This window comes from Peromyscus eremicus, chromosome 8a (genome assembly GCF_949786415.1).
Source record: "Peromyscus eremicus chromosome 8a, PerEre_H2_v1, whole genome shotgun sequence".
Taxonomy (NCBI): Eukaryota; Metazoa; Chordata; class Mammalia; order Rodentia; family Cricetidae; genus Peromyscus; species Peromyscus eremicus.
This window is the reverse complement of record NC_081423.1, coordinates 83,645,605-83,663,103: the sequence shown is the minus strand read 5'-3', so window position 1 is coordinate 83,663,103 and position 17,499 is coordinate 83,645,605. Positions and strand designations below refer to the sequence as shown.

General features: G+C 52.8%; 1 protein-coding gene across 2 annotated transcripts; it reads right to left on the bottom strand.

Annotated features, from left to right (window-relative positions):
- Window positions 1–328: 328 nt before the first annotated feature.
- Window positions 329–16,788, bottom strand: Wnk4 (WNK lysine deficient protein kinase 4). 2 transcript variants are annotated; one of them, XM_059271831.1, is made up of 19 exons: window positions 16,079–16,788; window positions 14,530–14,702; window positions 13,440–13,660; window positions 13,024–13,181; window positions 12,454–12,542; window positions 12,155–12,371; window positions 9,428–9,692; window positions 9,083–9,204; window positions 8,783–8,841; window positions 8,570–8,684; window positions 8,187–8,303; window positions 3,263–3,400; window positions 2,702–2,744; window positions 2,025–2,602; window positions 1,879–1,939; window positions 1,373–1,769; window positions 1,085–1,284; window positions 824–921; window positions 329–716 (listed from the first exon to the last, which is right to left on the bottom strand). In XM_059271831.1, exons 1-19 carry the CDS (start codon window positions 16,685–16,687, stop codon window positions 714–716), a joined length of 3,663 nt encoding a protein of 1,220 aa, XP_059127814.1. In that variant the 5' UTR covers window positions 16,688–16,788; the 3' UTR covers window positions 329–713. The 2 variants fall into 2 exon arrangements, with proteins under 2 accessions (XP_059127814.1, XP_059127815.1); XM_059271832.1 differs by having other exon boundaries at window positions 2,025–2,599.
- Between the last annotated feature and the right edge of the window lie 711 nt (window positions 16,789–17,499).

Genomic DNA, 17,499 nt, shown 5'->3' with positions numbered 1-17,499 from the left:
GCCTTCAAGAACAGACTCTAATGTCACACAGCCTTTTCCCGTCCCTGGGTGGGTAGATGAAGGATAAGAGACAAGTACCTTCATTCTTTTAACATTCACTGGTACCTGCCTGTACAGGCCTAGGGTGGGGTCTGGAGGGGATCATAGCTTGGCCAGGTGGATCACTGGTCATGTAGTTTCCTCATGACCTGGTGGCAAAAAGCCAGAAACTGGGCAGCTTCTATCCTGCCTCCCATTGTGAGAGGAGAATGGCTTCTCTATCCTCATCTGCCTCACCCCACAAGTCTTTGCCCCCGGTTCCTAAGGCATGGCAGATACAGACCCACAATCCTTTCCAGTATTTTTATTGGTTGCTGTTAACTTTTTGGTTGGTGGTGTGAGCACACCTCCTACGCTCCCAGCTGGAAGCTGGCCTTCTAGAAGCATCTGGACTTGAGTGGGATTGCTTAGTGGTTGGCCCTTGCCTGGGGAGGAGCGGAAGACGAAGGTGGGGTAGGCTACAGAAATGACATTTCCACACGGCAAAGAGTTCCCACATGTTTGCTTCTTCAGGATAACACAACCGCACTCTCCATGCCCACGGGCCTTCTATACCCTCTCAGTGCTGGGGTGTTCTGTGCTGAGTTCAGGTGGTCACAAAAGCATCAGATTCTGAGAGCCCAGGTGCCATGGTGGGCCTGGTGTTGGGGAGACATAGGACTTCTGTTCTGAATTCACTGGAGGGGAAAAGAAAAGTGCTGAAGGACTGCCCAAAGGGGAAAGGAGACAAAGCTGCTGCCAGTCACCATTCCCTGGGCTCCCCCTCCCTTGGGCCCGCCCTCACCATCCTGCCAACATCCCCGGCGAATGTCACCCCCTTGCTTGCCCGCTGCTCCTGGGTGCCAGTGCTGCTGCCACTCAGAGAGTTCCTTCGCATGATGCCTGGGAGCAGGATGAGGGAGGGAGAGCGCTAAGTGAAGGAAGGGGCAGCCAGGGGCGGGGCTAGTCCCCCAGAACCAAGGGTAGACCACCAGGGCCTGAAAGATGGCGTCAGGAGGGGAGGCGTCTCAAGGGAGCGATGAGAGCTGGGTGGCTGCCATCTCACCAGGGCCAGGGAGCTCAGAGCGCTGCAGGCTGTTGCGGCGGGAAGTGGGGAAGCTGCCCTTGGAGAGGCGGCGCCGGCGGCAGGACAGCATGGCGGCCGGGGCGACGATCCCGGGTGGGGGCTGCTTCCCAAGCCGGCTGTACAAGTCCTCGATTTCTTTCTTCTGTAGGGTCTGTAGTGCCTCCACTTCCGATAAGTGCCTGAGGATGCACCGAGGGCGGGGAAAGGCTAGTCACACACTCTGTTCTCCAGGTTTACCTCTAGCTCTGCCGGCTTCCCCAGACTCACTTCTGCCGAAGGTTCTGCAGCTCAGCCCAGAACTCCTCGTCCTCCCCACTGCTCTCTGACTCCTCACTGCTCAGACACAGGCTGCTGTAGGAGTAGTTCATCCACACCGGGCTGGGATGACTCAGGAGTGGGGAGCTTCCCCCAGTTCGGACCCCATCATTCCCTTCCTCTTCGACCGCAACCCCGAGGCCCTCGGCTGCACGGTCACTCTCTGCCAGAGCCTCCCTGGTCTCTGGTCCTCCGGCAGCACTGTCCTCTGTGTCTGAGCTCTCTGAGGTCAGCTGGGGGCTTGGAAGTTTTAGGGAGCTGGACAGAGTTGGTGCTGGCTGCAGGGGTGCATCTGCTGGCTCCTTGGATGAAGTCACTTGGAAACGCCCGACAAGCTGGGGCTTTCCCTCTGCAGGAAGATAAAGAGGGAAGTGAGGAGGATGGAAGAAATCTAGAAGAACATAAAGAAATGTGTTAGGGGTAACAGGCAGGGGAAGGTCAGGGATTCGAGGCCTCACCTTCAGAGATGGGTGCCAGTCTAGCTTCACCCAGTAGTGGCTGGGCAGAATTTTGGGAAGCCTACAAAGTGTGATACCATGAGGAAGGAAAGGATCCAGAACGGAGCCCTCCCCTCATCCCTCATCCTTCTTCATGCCCAACTTACCTCACTCTCTGTCTCAGCTGTTTGGGGTGAAAGGCTCTCCTGGCCACAAGAAGCAAGGGGAAGGGGCAGGCTAGGCAGAGGACCTGGAGGAGACTGGGAAAGCCCAGGGGAGGGGGACAGCAGGGACTGGGCCACAGTCATCACAGCCAGAGAGAAGGCGCTAGCCAGAGAGAGAAGAGGAGCTGCTGTCGTAGAGGGGAGGGGAGGAGGGGAGGGGCAGACAGGAAAAAGAGAGGGGTTAAGAGTGACTTGGGAACAACTAGGAGAGAGTGGCTGAGGAGAGCTGGTGGGGAGAGAACTCGTAGGAAGGTGAGAGGATGAGAGTGGAAACTGAGAAGCACTGGAGAAGGATGGGAGTGGGGAGCCGGGGGCCTGTGGACAGGGGTGTGAAGAGGCCTGGGAGAACGGGCAGGGATGACATAAGGGTGAACTGATAGGAAAGATGGGGCATGGGAAGACAGGAGGGGTCCCAGGGGAAAATGGGGTTCCAGGGGACAGGGGGGTTCCAGGAGAAGATGGAGAGGTGGAGAAGGCCGCCCAGCTCCTCTGTTCCGGGGAGATGCTTCTCTGGGGCTCTGCTGAGGAGGGAGGGTTGAAATTCCAGACCCCCATGCCCTGTGCCCTCCACAAGGTCCGCCCAGGGGTTGGGATGAACAGGAACAGAATGCAGAACCTACCATTGGATGGGCCTGGGAGGGCAGGCAGTACTGCTGGCTCTTCCTGGGGGAGAAAAAGGGCCTTTAGTCCCAGTGGGGGAAAGCCAAGTCTCCCATGGAAAAGTTGCAGGCTGGAATTCTTAAGCTAGGACCCATGAGCTTCTAGGAATCCAGACATGAGCTTCTTGGGATTCAAAAGTGTACTTGTTGAAATATTTGGAGGTAAAGAGGTTTGAGACCTGCCAAACTATTCTCCAGCGGTTCAAAGGAACATAACATACAATACAGAGGAACAGTGGGAAAGCTAGTCAAAGGGTATTAACTACCAGCAAATCTGGGCAAAGGGCATCTAGGAATGCGCTCTACAGTTCTTGCAATTTCTCTCTGCAGGTCTGCACTTATTTCAAAATAACAAGCTGAAAGTATTCATTCACTGTTTTCTAGAACAAGAGTCTGTTGTAGCTTTCATTATACTCTGAAATAGAGTTGAGAGTCAGCTGTAAGGTTCTCAAGATCAAGAGACGTTCATCCACACTCTGCTCAGGGCAGTCTGTTCCTGCTGGGGATGCCTCGAGGCCTGACCTGAGGGCTCAGGGCGTCTTCAGCAGCCTCTGGGGGACCAGACTCTCTCTTCAGCAGGCTCTCCACTCGCTGGATAATCTCCCGGATCCTGCTCAGGAATCCGTCTCGCTCCGAGGGCAGAATGAACTCATTATACACCTGGCAGGGATTATGGGATGGGAGGAGGCTGTTATCTCACTGTTACCGCCCTGCTCCTGATGTTTCAACCCAACTGTTGGCACCACTGCATCATTTGCTAAGGATGTGTTGTGTGCCAGACACTTGTGGTCGAGGAGAAATGTAGTCCAGGAGCTAACATGCCTAGGATGTGTGTGCTGTATGCACCAAAGCTTTCACGTATCGTCACATTTAGCACCGACAACCTGCTCTGGTCCATTAATATTCTCCCTTTGCTGTGTAGATAGCTGATGCACAGGTTAAGTTCACCTGGCCTGGGCCTGGAGCGATGGCTCAGTGGTTAAGAGCACTAGGTGCTCTTCCAGAGGACCTGGGTTCAATTCCTAGCACCTGTAACTCCAGTTCCAGAGGATCTGACACCCTCACACATACATGCAGGCAAAACACTAATGCACATAAATATTTTTTTTAAATACTTTTTAAAAGTTCCGTTGGCCAAAGCCACAATTTGACCCAGGTCCACTGAAAGCCAGAGGCTGAGTTCTTTTCACAGTTACATACTTCTGCACTCATATAAAAAACATGGGGTCCCAGTGACACTTGGCAAAGTTAAGCAAAACAGGGCATCAACCGTAAATGTCACTTGCCACTCCACAAACATTGAGTACCTGCTGTCTACCATGCATTGTGGGAAATACTGTTGAATACAGGGAAGTATGAAACAACATCTTAGTCTTCCACCCCACATCAATTCACAGCACTCTGCAAGTTGTCCTGGAATGGGAAGAGCACTTCAGGGCCTTGCTAATAGTGAGTATGGGTATAAAAAAAAAATTCTGGAGGTGGGAGGATCTTAGGATTTTTTTGTTTTTGTTTTTGTTTTGTTTTGTTGTTTTTTGTTTTTCGAGACAGGGTTTCTCTGTGTAGTTTTGCGCCTCCTAGAACTCGCTTTGGAAACCAGGCTGGCCTCGAACTCACAGAGATCCGCCTGCCTCTGCCTCCCAAGTGCTGGGACTAAAGGCGTGCGCCACCACCGCCTGGCTTTTTTTTTTTTTTTTTTTTTTTTTTTTTTTAAGACAAGGTTTCTCTGTGTAACAGCTCTGGCTGTCTTGGAACTTGCTCGGTAGACCGGGCTGGCATGGAACTTACAGAGATCCTGCTGCCTCTGCCTCCTGAGTGCTGGGATTAAAGGCATGTGCCACCACGCCCAGCAGGAGGATCTTCTTTAGCAAGCATTTCAGACTTTGCAAGGTCTGGAGATCTGGTTCACAACAATGTAGATACTGTACTATTGAACACATGCTTCAATTGGTTATAGTGGTAAATTTTATGTTGTTTTGTCTTGTATTTAGTTAGTTGGTTTGGCATTTTGTTGTTGTTTGGAGATGGGGCATCTTACTATGTTGTCCAGAGAGGCTTCAAACTTATGGCAATTCTCCCACCTCAGCTTCCTGAGGGCTGGCATTACAAGAATATGCCACTATGCTCCACGTACAATGTGTTTGGATTTTTTTCTTTTTTAAAACACAATTTAATCAGGCATGGTGGCACATGCATTTAATCCTAGCACTCAGGAGGCAGAGTCAAGCTGATCTCTATGAGTTTGAAGCCAGCCTGGTCTACAAAGTAAATTCCAGGACAGCCAGAACTACACAGTGTGACCCTGTGTCAAAATTACCAAAACTACCACCACCACCAAAATTTTAAAAGTGCTAATAATCTAATTAGGATATCGAGATGGATAAAGATGCTTGTCATCAGGTTTGACTATATGAGCGCAGTCACATGATCATACAGTGAAAGGAGAAAAATGACTCACGGGTTGTCTTCTAACCTCCGCATACAAATAAGTAAATGTAATCAAAAAAATCTGTAATTGATCATCCCCCCAATGCTATTCCAATGAAGGAACAGGTCATACACCTCTGGGATGCTGTCACACAGGAAGTATTTGATGCTGAACCTTACAAATGTGAGGTAAGAAAAGCAACCCTTCACTGAGGATCGATGGGCACCTCCATGCCTCACCATATCAGATCACATCTTTGACAAACAAATAGTAATGGGTGAACAGTTGAGGTTCAGAGCTGGAGAAGCCTGCCACAGAAGCTAGGGGGTAGCTCAGTGATGCAACACTTGCCCCAAGCCCCTGGATTTGATCTCCAGCACCACAAGAAAAGAAGGAAGGGAAGAGGAGGAATTAGAAGAGAAACCTGGCCAAGTTCACCAAATTTCAACACATGAAACTGAACTCAGGTTACAGAAAAGCCTAGTGACGAGGCAGTTCTCAACCTGTGGGTCTCGACCCCTCTGGGGTCACATATCAGATATTTTTTACATTAGGTTTCATAACAGTAGCAAAATTACAGTTATGAAGTAGGGACGAAATAATTTTATGGTTGGGGGTCACCACAACCTGACGAACTGTGTTAAAGGGTCATAGCGTTAGGAAGGTTGAGAACCACTGCTGGGCTGGTCATTCTTCTGTTGCACCCTGCTCATCAGAAGAGAAAGGATAACAGCTGAGGCCAAGAAGACAGCCTTGAGGCATGAAAGACACAACCCATTCTGAAGACAGGACCCTGATGCAGTTGGATGGACAATGGTTATAAAGGCCGTGCTTCCAGATTTTAGAATCACAAAGAGCCGACTACGATGATGATGAAAAACGGAAAGATTGGGTCCAAGTCTCAAACTCTGCTGCAGAGGAGTTAACTAGTGAGGAGAGAAAAGAAAATGGAGTGGATCCAGGGGTGGGTCACTTGGATTGTGTGGGTTCTGAGTGAGCATAGAAACCATGGGGAAAGGTTTTCACACCTACAGACCCCTGAGTAGGTAGAAGCAGAGGCAGGAAGGCACCCAGCCTCTTCCAGGAACTGTTCAGAAACCTGTGTGGCTTGAAAAAGACTCCGGGTCACACTTGGTAGACCCAGAGAAGGGTCACGTGGCTTGGCAGAAGATGACAAGCCTTAGGTGTCAGGTGACACTTTTCTTTGATCTGGAGACAAGGTGAATGGCATCCAGGAGGAGGTGCTTTGTGAAGAATTCCCGAAGCCAGATGTTTTCTCCACCATCTCAACCCCACTCTGCTGGAACTGTTTCCCACTGAGACTTCTAACAAAAGCCAGTGTGGTCTTCCTCAGGAGTCCCTGTCCCCCCATGCCACCTGCTTGAAACTCGTTTTCACTAACGTCTTTCTACTTCTTTGGCCCCAACTTGCTGCCCTTCAGTAACTTGTCTCCCCACTTCTCATCCTAGAACAGGATGTTTTCAAGACACACAGTCTCAAAGCTTCTCTCACCTTGCAGGTCTATTTTCACCCATCAGCTCTGGGTTGAGGACTCCTAAACCCATCTCTCTCCAGCTCTGCCTGGCCATGTCCCGTTGCCATGGAGGACCTGGATTCAGCTGTTGCTCAAGCTCATCATGACCCTTAAGAACCCTGCTTTCATTCCCAGCTTCTCTCCTTCAGTAGTCTGCTCCTCTTTGTTCCTCTGATACGGGTTGCCCTCGATGTCCCTTCTTCCTGACTCCCTAGCATATCAACTCTGCAAATATTTATTGGGCATCCACTACCCACACTGTGCTACGTCAAGAACTTACTGGATTACGAAGCAGTTTTCCTGAAGCAATCCTTAAATCCACTCTTTCTTCTTCTCCTCTATAGTCCATCTCCCCTTCATTCCTGTCAGGCTTCTTTTGTCCACCCCTCCCCCCTACCAGATCCTTACTCTAAAAACCCTCCCACATCCCACAGCAGAATGGTCTACTTAAAACCCATTCTCAGGGCTGGAGAGATGGCTCAGAGGTTAAGAGCACTGGCTACTCTTCCAGAGGTCCTGAGTTCAATTCCCAGCACCCACATGATGGCTCACAACCATCTATAATGAGATCTGGTGTCCTCTTCTGTCATGCAGACATATATGCAAATAGAGCACTCATATACATAAATAAATAAATCCTCAAACCACAAACAAAAAACTGTTCTCGGGCTGGAGAGATGGCTCAGAGGTTAAGAGCACCGACTGCTCTTCCAGAGGTCCTGAGTTCAATTCCCAGCAACCACATGGTGGCTCACAACCATCTGTAATGAGATCTGGCGCCCTCTTCTGTATACATAATAAATAAATAAACATCTTTAATAAAAAAAAAAAAAAAAAAAAAAAACTGTTCTCATCATGTTTCTCTCTTCCTAACTTTGTTTGTTTTATAAGGTCTCATGTAGCCTGGGTTGTCCTTGAACTGCTGTGCAGCCAAGGACGACCCTGAACCCCTGACCTTCCTGTCTCCACTTCCTAACTGCTCAGATTACATGCACTGCCAGAGCTGCCCTTTCGTGTGCACTTACGAAAGTTAAGTCCTCCCAACACTCAGCACTAGTGCTGTTTGCTGCTCATGCTGGGCCTCAGGCTGGGCATGCCCTTTCCGCCCTTCCCTGCCACTCCTACTCCTTTGCCAGGGGCCAGGGCTTGGGTAAATCCCACTCCTTCCTGTGCTGCTCCAGTCCACCCTTTACTTCCAGCCACAGTGTGATACCTCTTGCAGGAACAACGTGTACACACACACACACACACACACACACACACACATCACTCCTGTCTACCCAGTCCTTACTGATCTCAAAGTGTAAAACCTGACTGGATAAACAGAAATGTCCCACCCCCCACCCAAGGCTGAAGCATCTTTGGTGTTGCTCTGCCAACCAGTGTTTATAAACCCTTGCTGTGGGGCCGGGGTGTGTCAGCACCAGTGGATACCAGGAGGGAAATGCTTATATCCACATCTGTCCTCTCTCTCTCCTGCTTACCATGGCAGCTGCGATCTCTTCTGGGCTGTCCCCGTCCAGATCAAATCGGAAGGTCACCATCTTGCTGTTGTGGGTCTGTAGCTGGCACTCCACAACTCTGTCATTCTGGTCTGAGACCTTCAGATTCAAAGTCAGCAGAAGGGAACAGATCAATGCTTCTGCCTTAATCATGTGTTTCCACCCTATGCCAGCCAAAGCACATTGACCAGAGTGGACACCGAGAACAGATTCTACCCCCAGAGTCTGGCATGGAAACGAGACTAGATGCCTCATGGGAACCAGCCATACACTGCAACTCCACTTTTCTGGCCCACCTCCCCCATCTCCAGGGTGCTTCCCTTCTGGTCCGGGAGGCTATTCTCCAGCTCCTATGCTCTCCTTACACTAGTGACCCGAAGCCGGGATCGGGGTCTCCGACGAAGATTCTTCACTGGAGTTTTCCTCATTTGTCCCCCCTCTCCCATGTCACTGAGGCCCGATGCTGCATCTGAGGCATAGCTGGACAGGGGAAAGAAGATGGAAGCGTTTACATGGACAGGGGGAACCCAGAACTTCCTGTGTCTCATCCTGGTACCCCAACTTAAACCAGAACATACCTGTCCCCAGGAGAAAAGTCACTGCCGGGACCAGACCGTGGAATGGACAAGGCGAAACCCTGAAAGAGGGACATGATTCATGAGATCAGGAGACGATAACCATTGGTGATAATTGTGGTGACCCAGGGAAATGGGGTCAGGGATGTGGGGAGAACACTAGGGAAATCGAACTGGAGAAGATAAGGACAAGAACAGTGTGTTTCAGGAACAAGGGAACAGGTTAGGGGGGTGGGATTCAAGAGAAAGGGACAGGCCATGGGCTTCGAATGACTGGAAGGTTCCCGAGGGACCCCCTCTCACCGAGGGCAAGCAGAGATGGGACTCAGCGGGGCTGGATGGCACCCCCCCGGGGGGTTGAAGGGCGGGGTCTGAGGCATCCAGGAAGCCGGAGCTGCTGAGGTAGCCATCAGTCTCGCAATCAGCTGGTAGGGGAGGGAGTGTATCAATAATAATAATAATAATAATAATAATAATAATAATAATAATAAAGGACTGTCTGTGCAAAGAGGGGCCTGGAGCCAGGAGGGAATTGTGGGAGTGTTTGACCCCAAGGAAGGTTTACAGCTAGAGATGGAAGGTTGGGTAAGTGACAGCATTTCTGGGCTGGACTTCCGGGACCTAGAACTCTAAGTCGGGGTAACTTACAGGTGGTAGATGAGTAGCTTGCATGGCGGAAGAGGAAGGATTGGTGCTGGTCAGCCTCTGGCTCCTCAGGCTCTGGGGGAAAGGCACTGGGGGGACCAGGAGCTATGGACGCAGTTGCTGGAGGAGGTCCTGACTCCGGTGGGAGAACCTTCAACTCCCTAGCTTTTCGAAGCTTCTCCCGCTTCCGCTGGATGGCAGCAACCCTTTCCCGAACTGCCCGGGCCACTGGCTGGTAGTCTGCTTCACAGACTAAGCCCAAGGCTACCTGGAGTCAGGATAGGAAGAGAGACAGTTTCAGATTCCCCTAAAGACCCACCAGGGACTGGGGAGCTACCTAAGTTAGTAAAATGCCTGCTGTGTAAGTCTGACTGACCCCCAGTGCTCACATAGAATCAGGCATGCATGCTTGTAATCCCGGTGCTGGGGAAGCAGAGCCCTGGAGCTTGCTGGGCACCCAGTCTAGCCTGATTAGCAGGCCCCAGGTCCCAGTAAGAGAACCCTGTCTCAAAAAACAAGGTTGCTGGTTCCTGAGGCATGACACCCAAAGTTAACTTCTGACTTCCACATGTATGTACATGCAGAGAGACAGACAGACAAAAACAGAAGATGGATCCAATCAGGACACCTTTAAATTGCCTTCACACATATGCACATCCACATCTGTACATTCAGAGAGAGAGGAGGGAGGGGGAATCTATTAGAACACCTTTCTGAGGCTTCTAGGAAGGAGGAAGGAGCTATTTATTGACTAATCACCATGTCTGTTACCTGAAAACTCATCATTATTTAGCCTTCTCAATAACATTGTGAAACAAATTTTGCTGTTGTTGTTTTGGACATGGTAGTGCAACCATGAAGACCTGAATTCCAACCACCAGCACCTGTGTCAAAGCATGCACACGCATACATGCACATACCCACACAGAAAAGTACACACAACACACACACACACACACACACACACACACACACAAATCCCTTGCAGGTAATAGATCAAGACTTGATCTTAAGGACAGGCAAAGCCAGGCGGTGGTGGCCCACACCTTTAATCCCAGCACTCAGGAGGCAGAGCCAGGTGGATGGACTCTGTGAGTTCAAGGCTAGCCTGGATCTACAGAGCGAGATCCAGGACAGGCACCAACACTACATGGAGAAACTTTGTCTGGAAAAAAAAAAAAAAAAAGGATAAGCAAGATGGCCCTGTGTATAAAGGTGCCCACTGCCAAGCCTGAGAGCCTAAGTGAGTTTGATCTCAGGGCCCACATGATAAAAGGAGAGAACTGACTTCTACAACTTGACCTCTGACCTCTACTTGCACGCTGTGACCTGTGTGCACCCACATACATACCCCATACCCGCAGTCACACACAAAACAAACAAGATGTAACTTTTTTTTTTTTTTTTTGGTTTTTCGAGACAGGGTTTCTCTGTGTAGCTTTGCGCCTTTCCTGGAACTCACTTGGTAGCCCAGGCTGGTCTCGAACTCACAGAGATCCGCCTGGCTCTGCCTCCCGAGTGCTGGGATTAAAGGCGTGCGCCACCACCGCCCGGCCAAGATGTAACTTTTTAAAAAGACTTAATCTAGAGTCAAGCTGGATGGTGCTCTGGCAATTGCATTTCTGTCACATTTCAGTCTCAAGGTATTATTATTAATTATCATTATCATAGATAGGGTTTCGCTGTGCATCCCTGGCTGGCCTGGAGCTCACAATGTAAGCCAGGCTGCCTTCTGAGTGCTGGGGTTAATGAGGTGCCCACTAAGTCAGGACAGTCGCAGGTTCTTGACCCCGTCATCACAGGTGACCCTTGACCTTGCAACTGCCATTTCTCTATTGAGAATCCCATGTTGCCAGCCCTTCGCCTACTCAGGCTCTCCTCAACAAGCTTTCAAGGTTCTACCCTGGCATGTCTATCCCCACACCCGCTTTCTCCTCCACCAGTGTCTGCTCATCACCCTCTCTCCCCTTTACATTCAGTTTAGCTGTGAGCTTTGCTGGGTGAGGAAAAGTGTGGCCGGGCCACCTGACCAAATCTGAACGGCTTGAGATTAAATCCCGCTTTGTCATTTGTTTACTTGGGACTCCAGACAAGACAGTCAATCTCTCTGAGCTTGCATTCCTTCATCGATAAGTTGGGATAAAATTGCCTTCCAAACAGGCTCACGTGAAAACCGTTTCTTTAAGCCAATTGTGATGTTAAGGAATACCTCCCACCTGCCTGGCAGTAAAGGATTGGAGAAAAGATCAATAAAGTATTGTCTGGTCACGGTTGGTTCCTAGTCTAGCAGAAGAGAGGAAAATGCATTCAGGTACGAAACAAAGCCCACGGTTTGAGGCTGTGGAGAGGCCACACTGATTTGGAAAGAAGCGTTCAACTTTTAACTCCACAGGAGTGACCTTCCTGAAATTGCTAAGCATAGAGGGGAGAAGAGACGAAGAAGGTGGAGAGGGGAAATAGATAACTTGCCAAGAAGGGCATTCTGTGATAAATAAATCTGCAAGAAGTAAAGAAGCGAGATTAGAGGACCCAGTGTTTGTTCTGGGGAAAAAACCCTAGTGTGTGCAGGTGAATTAGGGCGAGAGCCGCAGGAAGACCCCCTGAAAGAGATGCGGCTCTGGGTGGGGACCTCCTCTCCTAGTGCCCCGCCCTGGCTCTCGGATTGACTGATGGCAGGTTGACTGAGCCCTTCACACGGCTCAACCAAAGCAGGATCTACCATCTCCTCACCATCTCCTGAGCCACCTCCTCAGCAGCGTCCCGGCCGAGCTGGAACAAGAACTCGATGGCCTGGTTGTCCCGTGGGCGCCCCCCGCGCCGCGCGTCCTCCATGCGCAGCCAGAGCTTGAGGCCCGGCTTCTCGCCATCATCCTCTTCGGCCAGCTCCACGTGCACACCTCGTTCCTCGCGGAAGAACGCGTGGGCCAGGAGATCCTGAATGGTGAACCTGGGGACCGTGGGGAAGTGAGCCCAGCCCGCTGCCACCCGAGCTTCGTCTCCTCCGTGCCCTCTCGGCCCCGGGACCCCACCTCTCGTTCTTATCCGTGCGGATGCAGCCTTCAATTATCTCCTTCACCTCCGGCATCTTCACCTTGTAGAAGCTGTTGGGCTTTGTGCCCTGGGAGAAGAGTTGCATGAACCCTCGGGTTGCCAAATCTCAGCAAGTCTGCAATGCAGGCAGTCTCCAAGGCTCGGGTGGGGGGAGGGGGGAGGGTGCTGGTACTCAAAGACTCGATTTCAAATCCCATTCCCTCTGTATATTGTTGGTGTGGCCTTGCCCAAGACTGCCCAGCTGGTTGTTGTCTCATTTGTAAAGCACAGAGCAGAACATTTGCCTGGCTCACCTGGTGGGGCTACTAGAAAGATCTACTGCGACTAGATGTGAAGTTGTCTGTTAACTCTTAGGAAAACACCTATTTTTACTAGCTTGTTGTGAAGGTTATGTGCATACACTATATTTGCGCTTCACTGGGGCATCTTTCTGTCTGGCCTGTTTTTATTAAGATAAAGGGTACGGGCTATACACAGGCTAGTTAGAGGGTAGGAGAGTGGGGGGGGGCTCTGGGGGTCCCTTCTTCCCCGAACCCCACCCTTCTCACCGAAGTGACTTTGCGGTAGATTTGTGCTGCGTTCTGACACTCAGAGTAGGGATACTCAGATGTTGCCATCTCCAGCATGCACATGCCAAAGGCGTACACGTCCACCGCCTCATCGTACTTTTCCTCATACATCTCGGGGGCCATGAATTCCGGGGTCCCTATTGGACCCACAGAAAGGATCAGGCTCCTTCCTCTTGGTCTCCTCCCTCCACTCGGGTATCATGGGCTAAGTAGCTCAAGGGCAACCCCAGGAGTTCTGGTGACCAACTCTTGCCCAAAGTGTGTGTTGGGGGCAGGAAGAATGGGGTCGCCCTAGCTCAGTAGCTCTCCAAAGCCCTGTTGGAGCCAAGGGGGTCCCGCGCTCTTTTCTGACGCAGGGAGCTAGCAATGGCAAGGGCCCTGCTGGACAGACGCACCGATGACGCTCTTGGCAAAGGAGGCGCGCTTGAGTGTGGCCAGTCCGAGATCTCCGATTTTGACAGAGCCCGAAGGGCCGGTAATGAAGACGTTGTCACACTTGAGATCTCGGTGCAGGATGGGGGGCACTCGGGAATGTAGGAAATGAAGTCCCCGCAAGATTTGGCGGCTCCAGCGCTGAAGGACTCGGGGCTTCATTTCGCGGAACCGCCTCAGGTACCTGGGAGAGGGCGCATAACCAGGGGGATATCTAATTCCTGGACTGGGAAATTCCCTCTCATCCCACCCTTACCACCATCTCTGCGTCCCCTGCCAGCATTCTCTTAACTTAGTTCTGTCTGGGCCAAACAGAAACGGAGTCAATGAGGACAGTAAATAGGTTACAAAATGATTCTGATGGTAAACTCGTAGATAGGGCCGCCGCCAAAGAGGGTGCTGTGGGAGCGCTGGGAGGAATGACTAACTGTCCCAAGCATGAGGGAGGACCTCACTGAGGAAATAACTTTTGTCTTGAAGGAGGAGTATAAGTTCAAGGGTGAAAACGGGACAGGATGGAGATTTTCCAGGCTGAAGGGCCTCAGGAGTGACAGAGCAGGATGGGAGGAGTCACTGAGAACTGGATTTGTCTGTAACTTAAGCAAGAGAGGAGAATGTATTTTAGGGACTTTACCCCGGGGCAGTGGGAAATCTTGAAGAGGTTTAGGGAGAGAGTCAAAGGGTCAGATTTCCTCTAGGTTGCAGGAAGATGGGATAACTTGAGGGGTGGGCAGATTGGGAAAGGCCCTTTAGGAAGGCTGCTGTTGTGGGGGTGGTGAGGCAGCAAGGTTGGGGCAAAGATGAGCAGTGGAAACCCAGTGGGAAGAGGTTAAACAGACTTAAGAGACCCCACCGTTGAGAGTGGGGCCACTACAAAAACACAGGAAGTTTTGGCTGGTGTACTGGGAGGACATTGTCATTCATACAGGTCGGGTAGGTGGGAGATAGCCTGGTTTTTAGCTGTAGAAGTTTGAAGTGATTGGGGGAAGTTCCCGGGGCCTCAGAGCGACAGTGACGTCCCATCCTCCCCCTCCCGCCCAGGCCAGAGCTCACGTCTTGAGCGTGCCCGAGGTCATGAGTTCAGTGACCAGCACGATGCAAACCTGGCCCCTCAGCACCGACTTCCACGAGTCGTAGAAGCGGACGATGTTGGGGTGCTGTAGCCCCTTGAGCATCTCAACCTCCTCGGAGAATCGCTGCCGTTCAGCTCGAGACAATTTCCGAGTCTGTGGGATGGGATCATGGGGGTCACATCAGACCCAGACCCCCAGGAAGGAGAGTACGGGACATTTGGGGTAGAGCTGGGGGGGGGGGGCAGAAGCATATGGCCAGGGTATGGTTGGTAAGATCGCTAGCCAGAAAGGCTGCAGACCCCCAACGTCTTATTGCTCCAAGAACACACCCATCCTGGGCCTGGGGCAGCACTCTGGACCCCTCGCTGGACACATGCGTCTTTATGCCGCCAGGTCTGGGAGCCGTGCGCTCAATAGCGCCTTTGTGGCCTCCAGAGCCGACCGTGGAAGTTGGGTGGGGGCGGGCTGTGCCCCAGGGCTGGCAGCCGGCAGGCAGCAGGCGGACCACGGGCCGGGAATTGGGGCCGGCGAGAGGTTGGCCCTAAAAACTAGGAACTGCAGCCTCTAGACAGAGGTAGAGGAGGGTAGCAAGAAAGAGAAGATCCAGGATCAGGGCCAGGAGACCGCCCCCCATGGCTGGGGCTGCCTCACGCCTCCTTTTTCCCTCTCCCTCCCCCTCCCCTGAGTCTGGCTGATTCTCCTGGCCTGGCTTAGAGCCTGGGGTGCGGCACTAGCAGGCACTAGGGGAGAGCCCTGTGCCAGGGCCCAAGTGGAAGGACCCTTCCTCCTGGTTTTGTCCCCTAATCTGAATCTTAAATTTCCAGGGCCATTCACACTTAGAGTGGAGCAAGCAACCGGAGGAAGAAAGTCCAAAACTTGCAAGAGCTCAGCTCCTTTGGCAATGGAAAGGGAGACCCCAGGTATGTAGAGGGGTGAGAAGCTGGCCTGGATTCCAGCTTGAACTCGAGCTAACTGTCCCTGCTCCTTGAAACGGTTGAGAAGTCTGCAAGGCTGACTGCTTAAGAAGGGGCTCAGGGAGCCCCCTTCTGTCACAACTACCCTAAATCTTTTTGGAGGTGGAGAGGACCTTGGCCCCGGCTCCCGGCCTCCCACATCCCAGTCTCTAAGTTGGTGAAGAGGAAGGAGCAAGAGGACAAGGGTCACAGCAGAAAGTCTCAGGTCTTAGAGGAAAAAGAGTAAGAGGCAGCGGTGCCCAGGGCAGGAGACCCGAGGGGCTGCCCCTCTACCCACTCAGTTTCCCAAGCCTCAGATTTGTATGGAGGCTTGAAAGTGAAGCTGCCTATGCGCATTGGCTCATCGGGAGGCACCATATACCACCTGCCTCAGTTTCTCCTGAACCCACCCAGAGTCAGTGAGATCATACCAGCAAGGGGAGCAAGGGTGCCTAGATATCTTGACAAGAAAAAAAAAAAAACGATCCTTCCCTGATGTTGTCCTCCCGTTTTCCCAACCTACGACCTCGAAAGGGCCCCATCCCGAGGTACTACAGAGGGGGCGCCCAGCCACACCTGCAGCTCACACCAGGCCACCTCGACCGTGGTGTCGGTGTCTAGCCCTCGATACACGGTCTTGAAGGAGCCTCTTCCAATTTCAATGTCAAACTTGAGGTATCGGCCGTCCGGAGACGTTGCCACAGCCTGGGTCTCTGTGTCCTCTTTCTCTTCCTGCTCCCGCCGCCGCTCCCGGGCTGCAGCATCAAGAAGCCTCGGAGGCTCCCGGGAGCCGGGACCTCCTGGAGGTCCCGTGAGCTCAGGACTTGCCGAGTCTACAGCCTTCACCGGGGCTGCCCCCGTCCATGTGCCCTCGGGGGTTTCTTTGGAGCTGGGAGGTGGGCTCCTCGTGGGTCCAGCAGAGTCCGGAGGATCCGGGGGTTCGGGAAGGAGTGAGGCTGGTTGAGACCAGGAGCTCAGCAGTCCCAAATCCACTGAGCTGCGGCGGCTCGGTCGCGAAGAGCGAGGCCGGGGTTCAGCCTTCCCAGAGAAGCGGCGCACTCGGCGAGGAGGTGGCCCCAAGCGGATCTGCCCGGAGGAGGTGAGAGACGGCGGTGGCCGCAGAGCCAAGTCAGCCTCGGTTTGGGACATGGGGACCCGGGTGTCCGTAGTCCGAGGTGCTAGCATGGGGAAGGGCCGGGCGCCGCAGGGCGGAAAGCCAGGCGACTGGCGGCGACGGCCTGACAGGCGGACCGGTTGGGTGCACAGCGCTCCGGCTGAGCTGTTGGGGCCCCAGCCCGCGGCTGGCCGTCCTGGCGACCCGCCCCCAGCTCCGCCCCACGACCCGCCTCCGACCGAGATCGGTTCTCACCCCCCAGGGCCACCCCCTTGTGAGTCTGGCGCGTCGCACCGTGTGGAGCTGGGGTGCTGCCCTCACCTCTGCAGCCCGCCGCTTCGCCCCCAGCCGCGTGCCCTGCTCTCCAGAGTCCCCGCCTTCAAGCCTTCTTCCCTTCCAGAGCTGAGTGAGTGGGAGGCAGCGGCGGGTGTGCTCCCACACAAGGAGAGCGCAAACATGTTTGGGGTGGGGGAGTTGGAGGACACTGAACGGGAGATGAAAAGTGACCGTGGATCCCATGCCTCAGTGGGGAGGAGGGTGGCTGGGGAGGGGCACCACCAGTCTGCACACCCCTGATAAGGCAGCCGTGCCCGGTCCTAATCAGGAGTAGCCCTAGGCCTGTGTTGGAAAGGTAAGGTTTTCCTGACTCAGCTAGACCCCAGGTCTGCACAAAGATGGGTGTGTGTACTCCGGGACAAGCCCCCCCCCAACCCCCAACCAAGAACTGGTCACCCATCAGCTCCACCCCACCTTGGCCTGAGTCTGGCCCTGGCCACAAGCTCTCCTTCCTCCCCTTGTTTGCCAAAGTCTTCAATAAACCAAAGTCCACATCCGGTTTGCCCCCCCCCAGCTCCCCTTGGCCACAACTACCCCACCCAGACCA

Coding starts and splice junctions, on each gene's coding strand:
- Wnk4 (XM_059271831.1), bottom strand. CDS start 16,687: ATGCTAGCACCTCGGACTACGGACACCCGGGTCCCCATGTCCCAAACC. Junction 13,661..14,529: donor ACCTCGGGCACGCTCAAGAC/GTGAGCTCTGGC, acceptor GCCCTCTCCCAG/GTACCTGAGGCGGTTCCGCG. Junction 13,182..13,439: donor CTTTGCCAAGAGCGTCATCG/GTGCGTCTGTCC, acceptor TGGGTCCAATAG/GGACCCCGGAATTCATGGCC.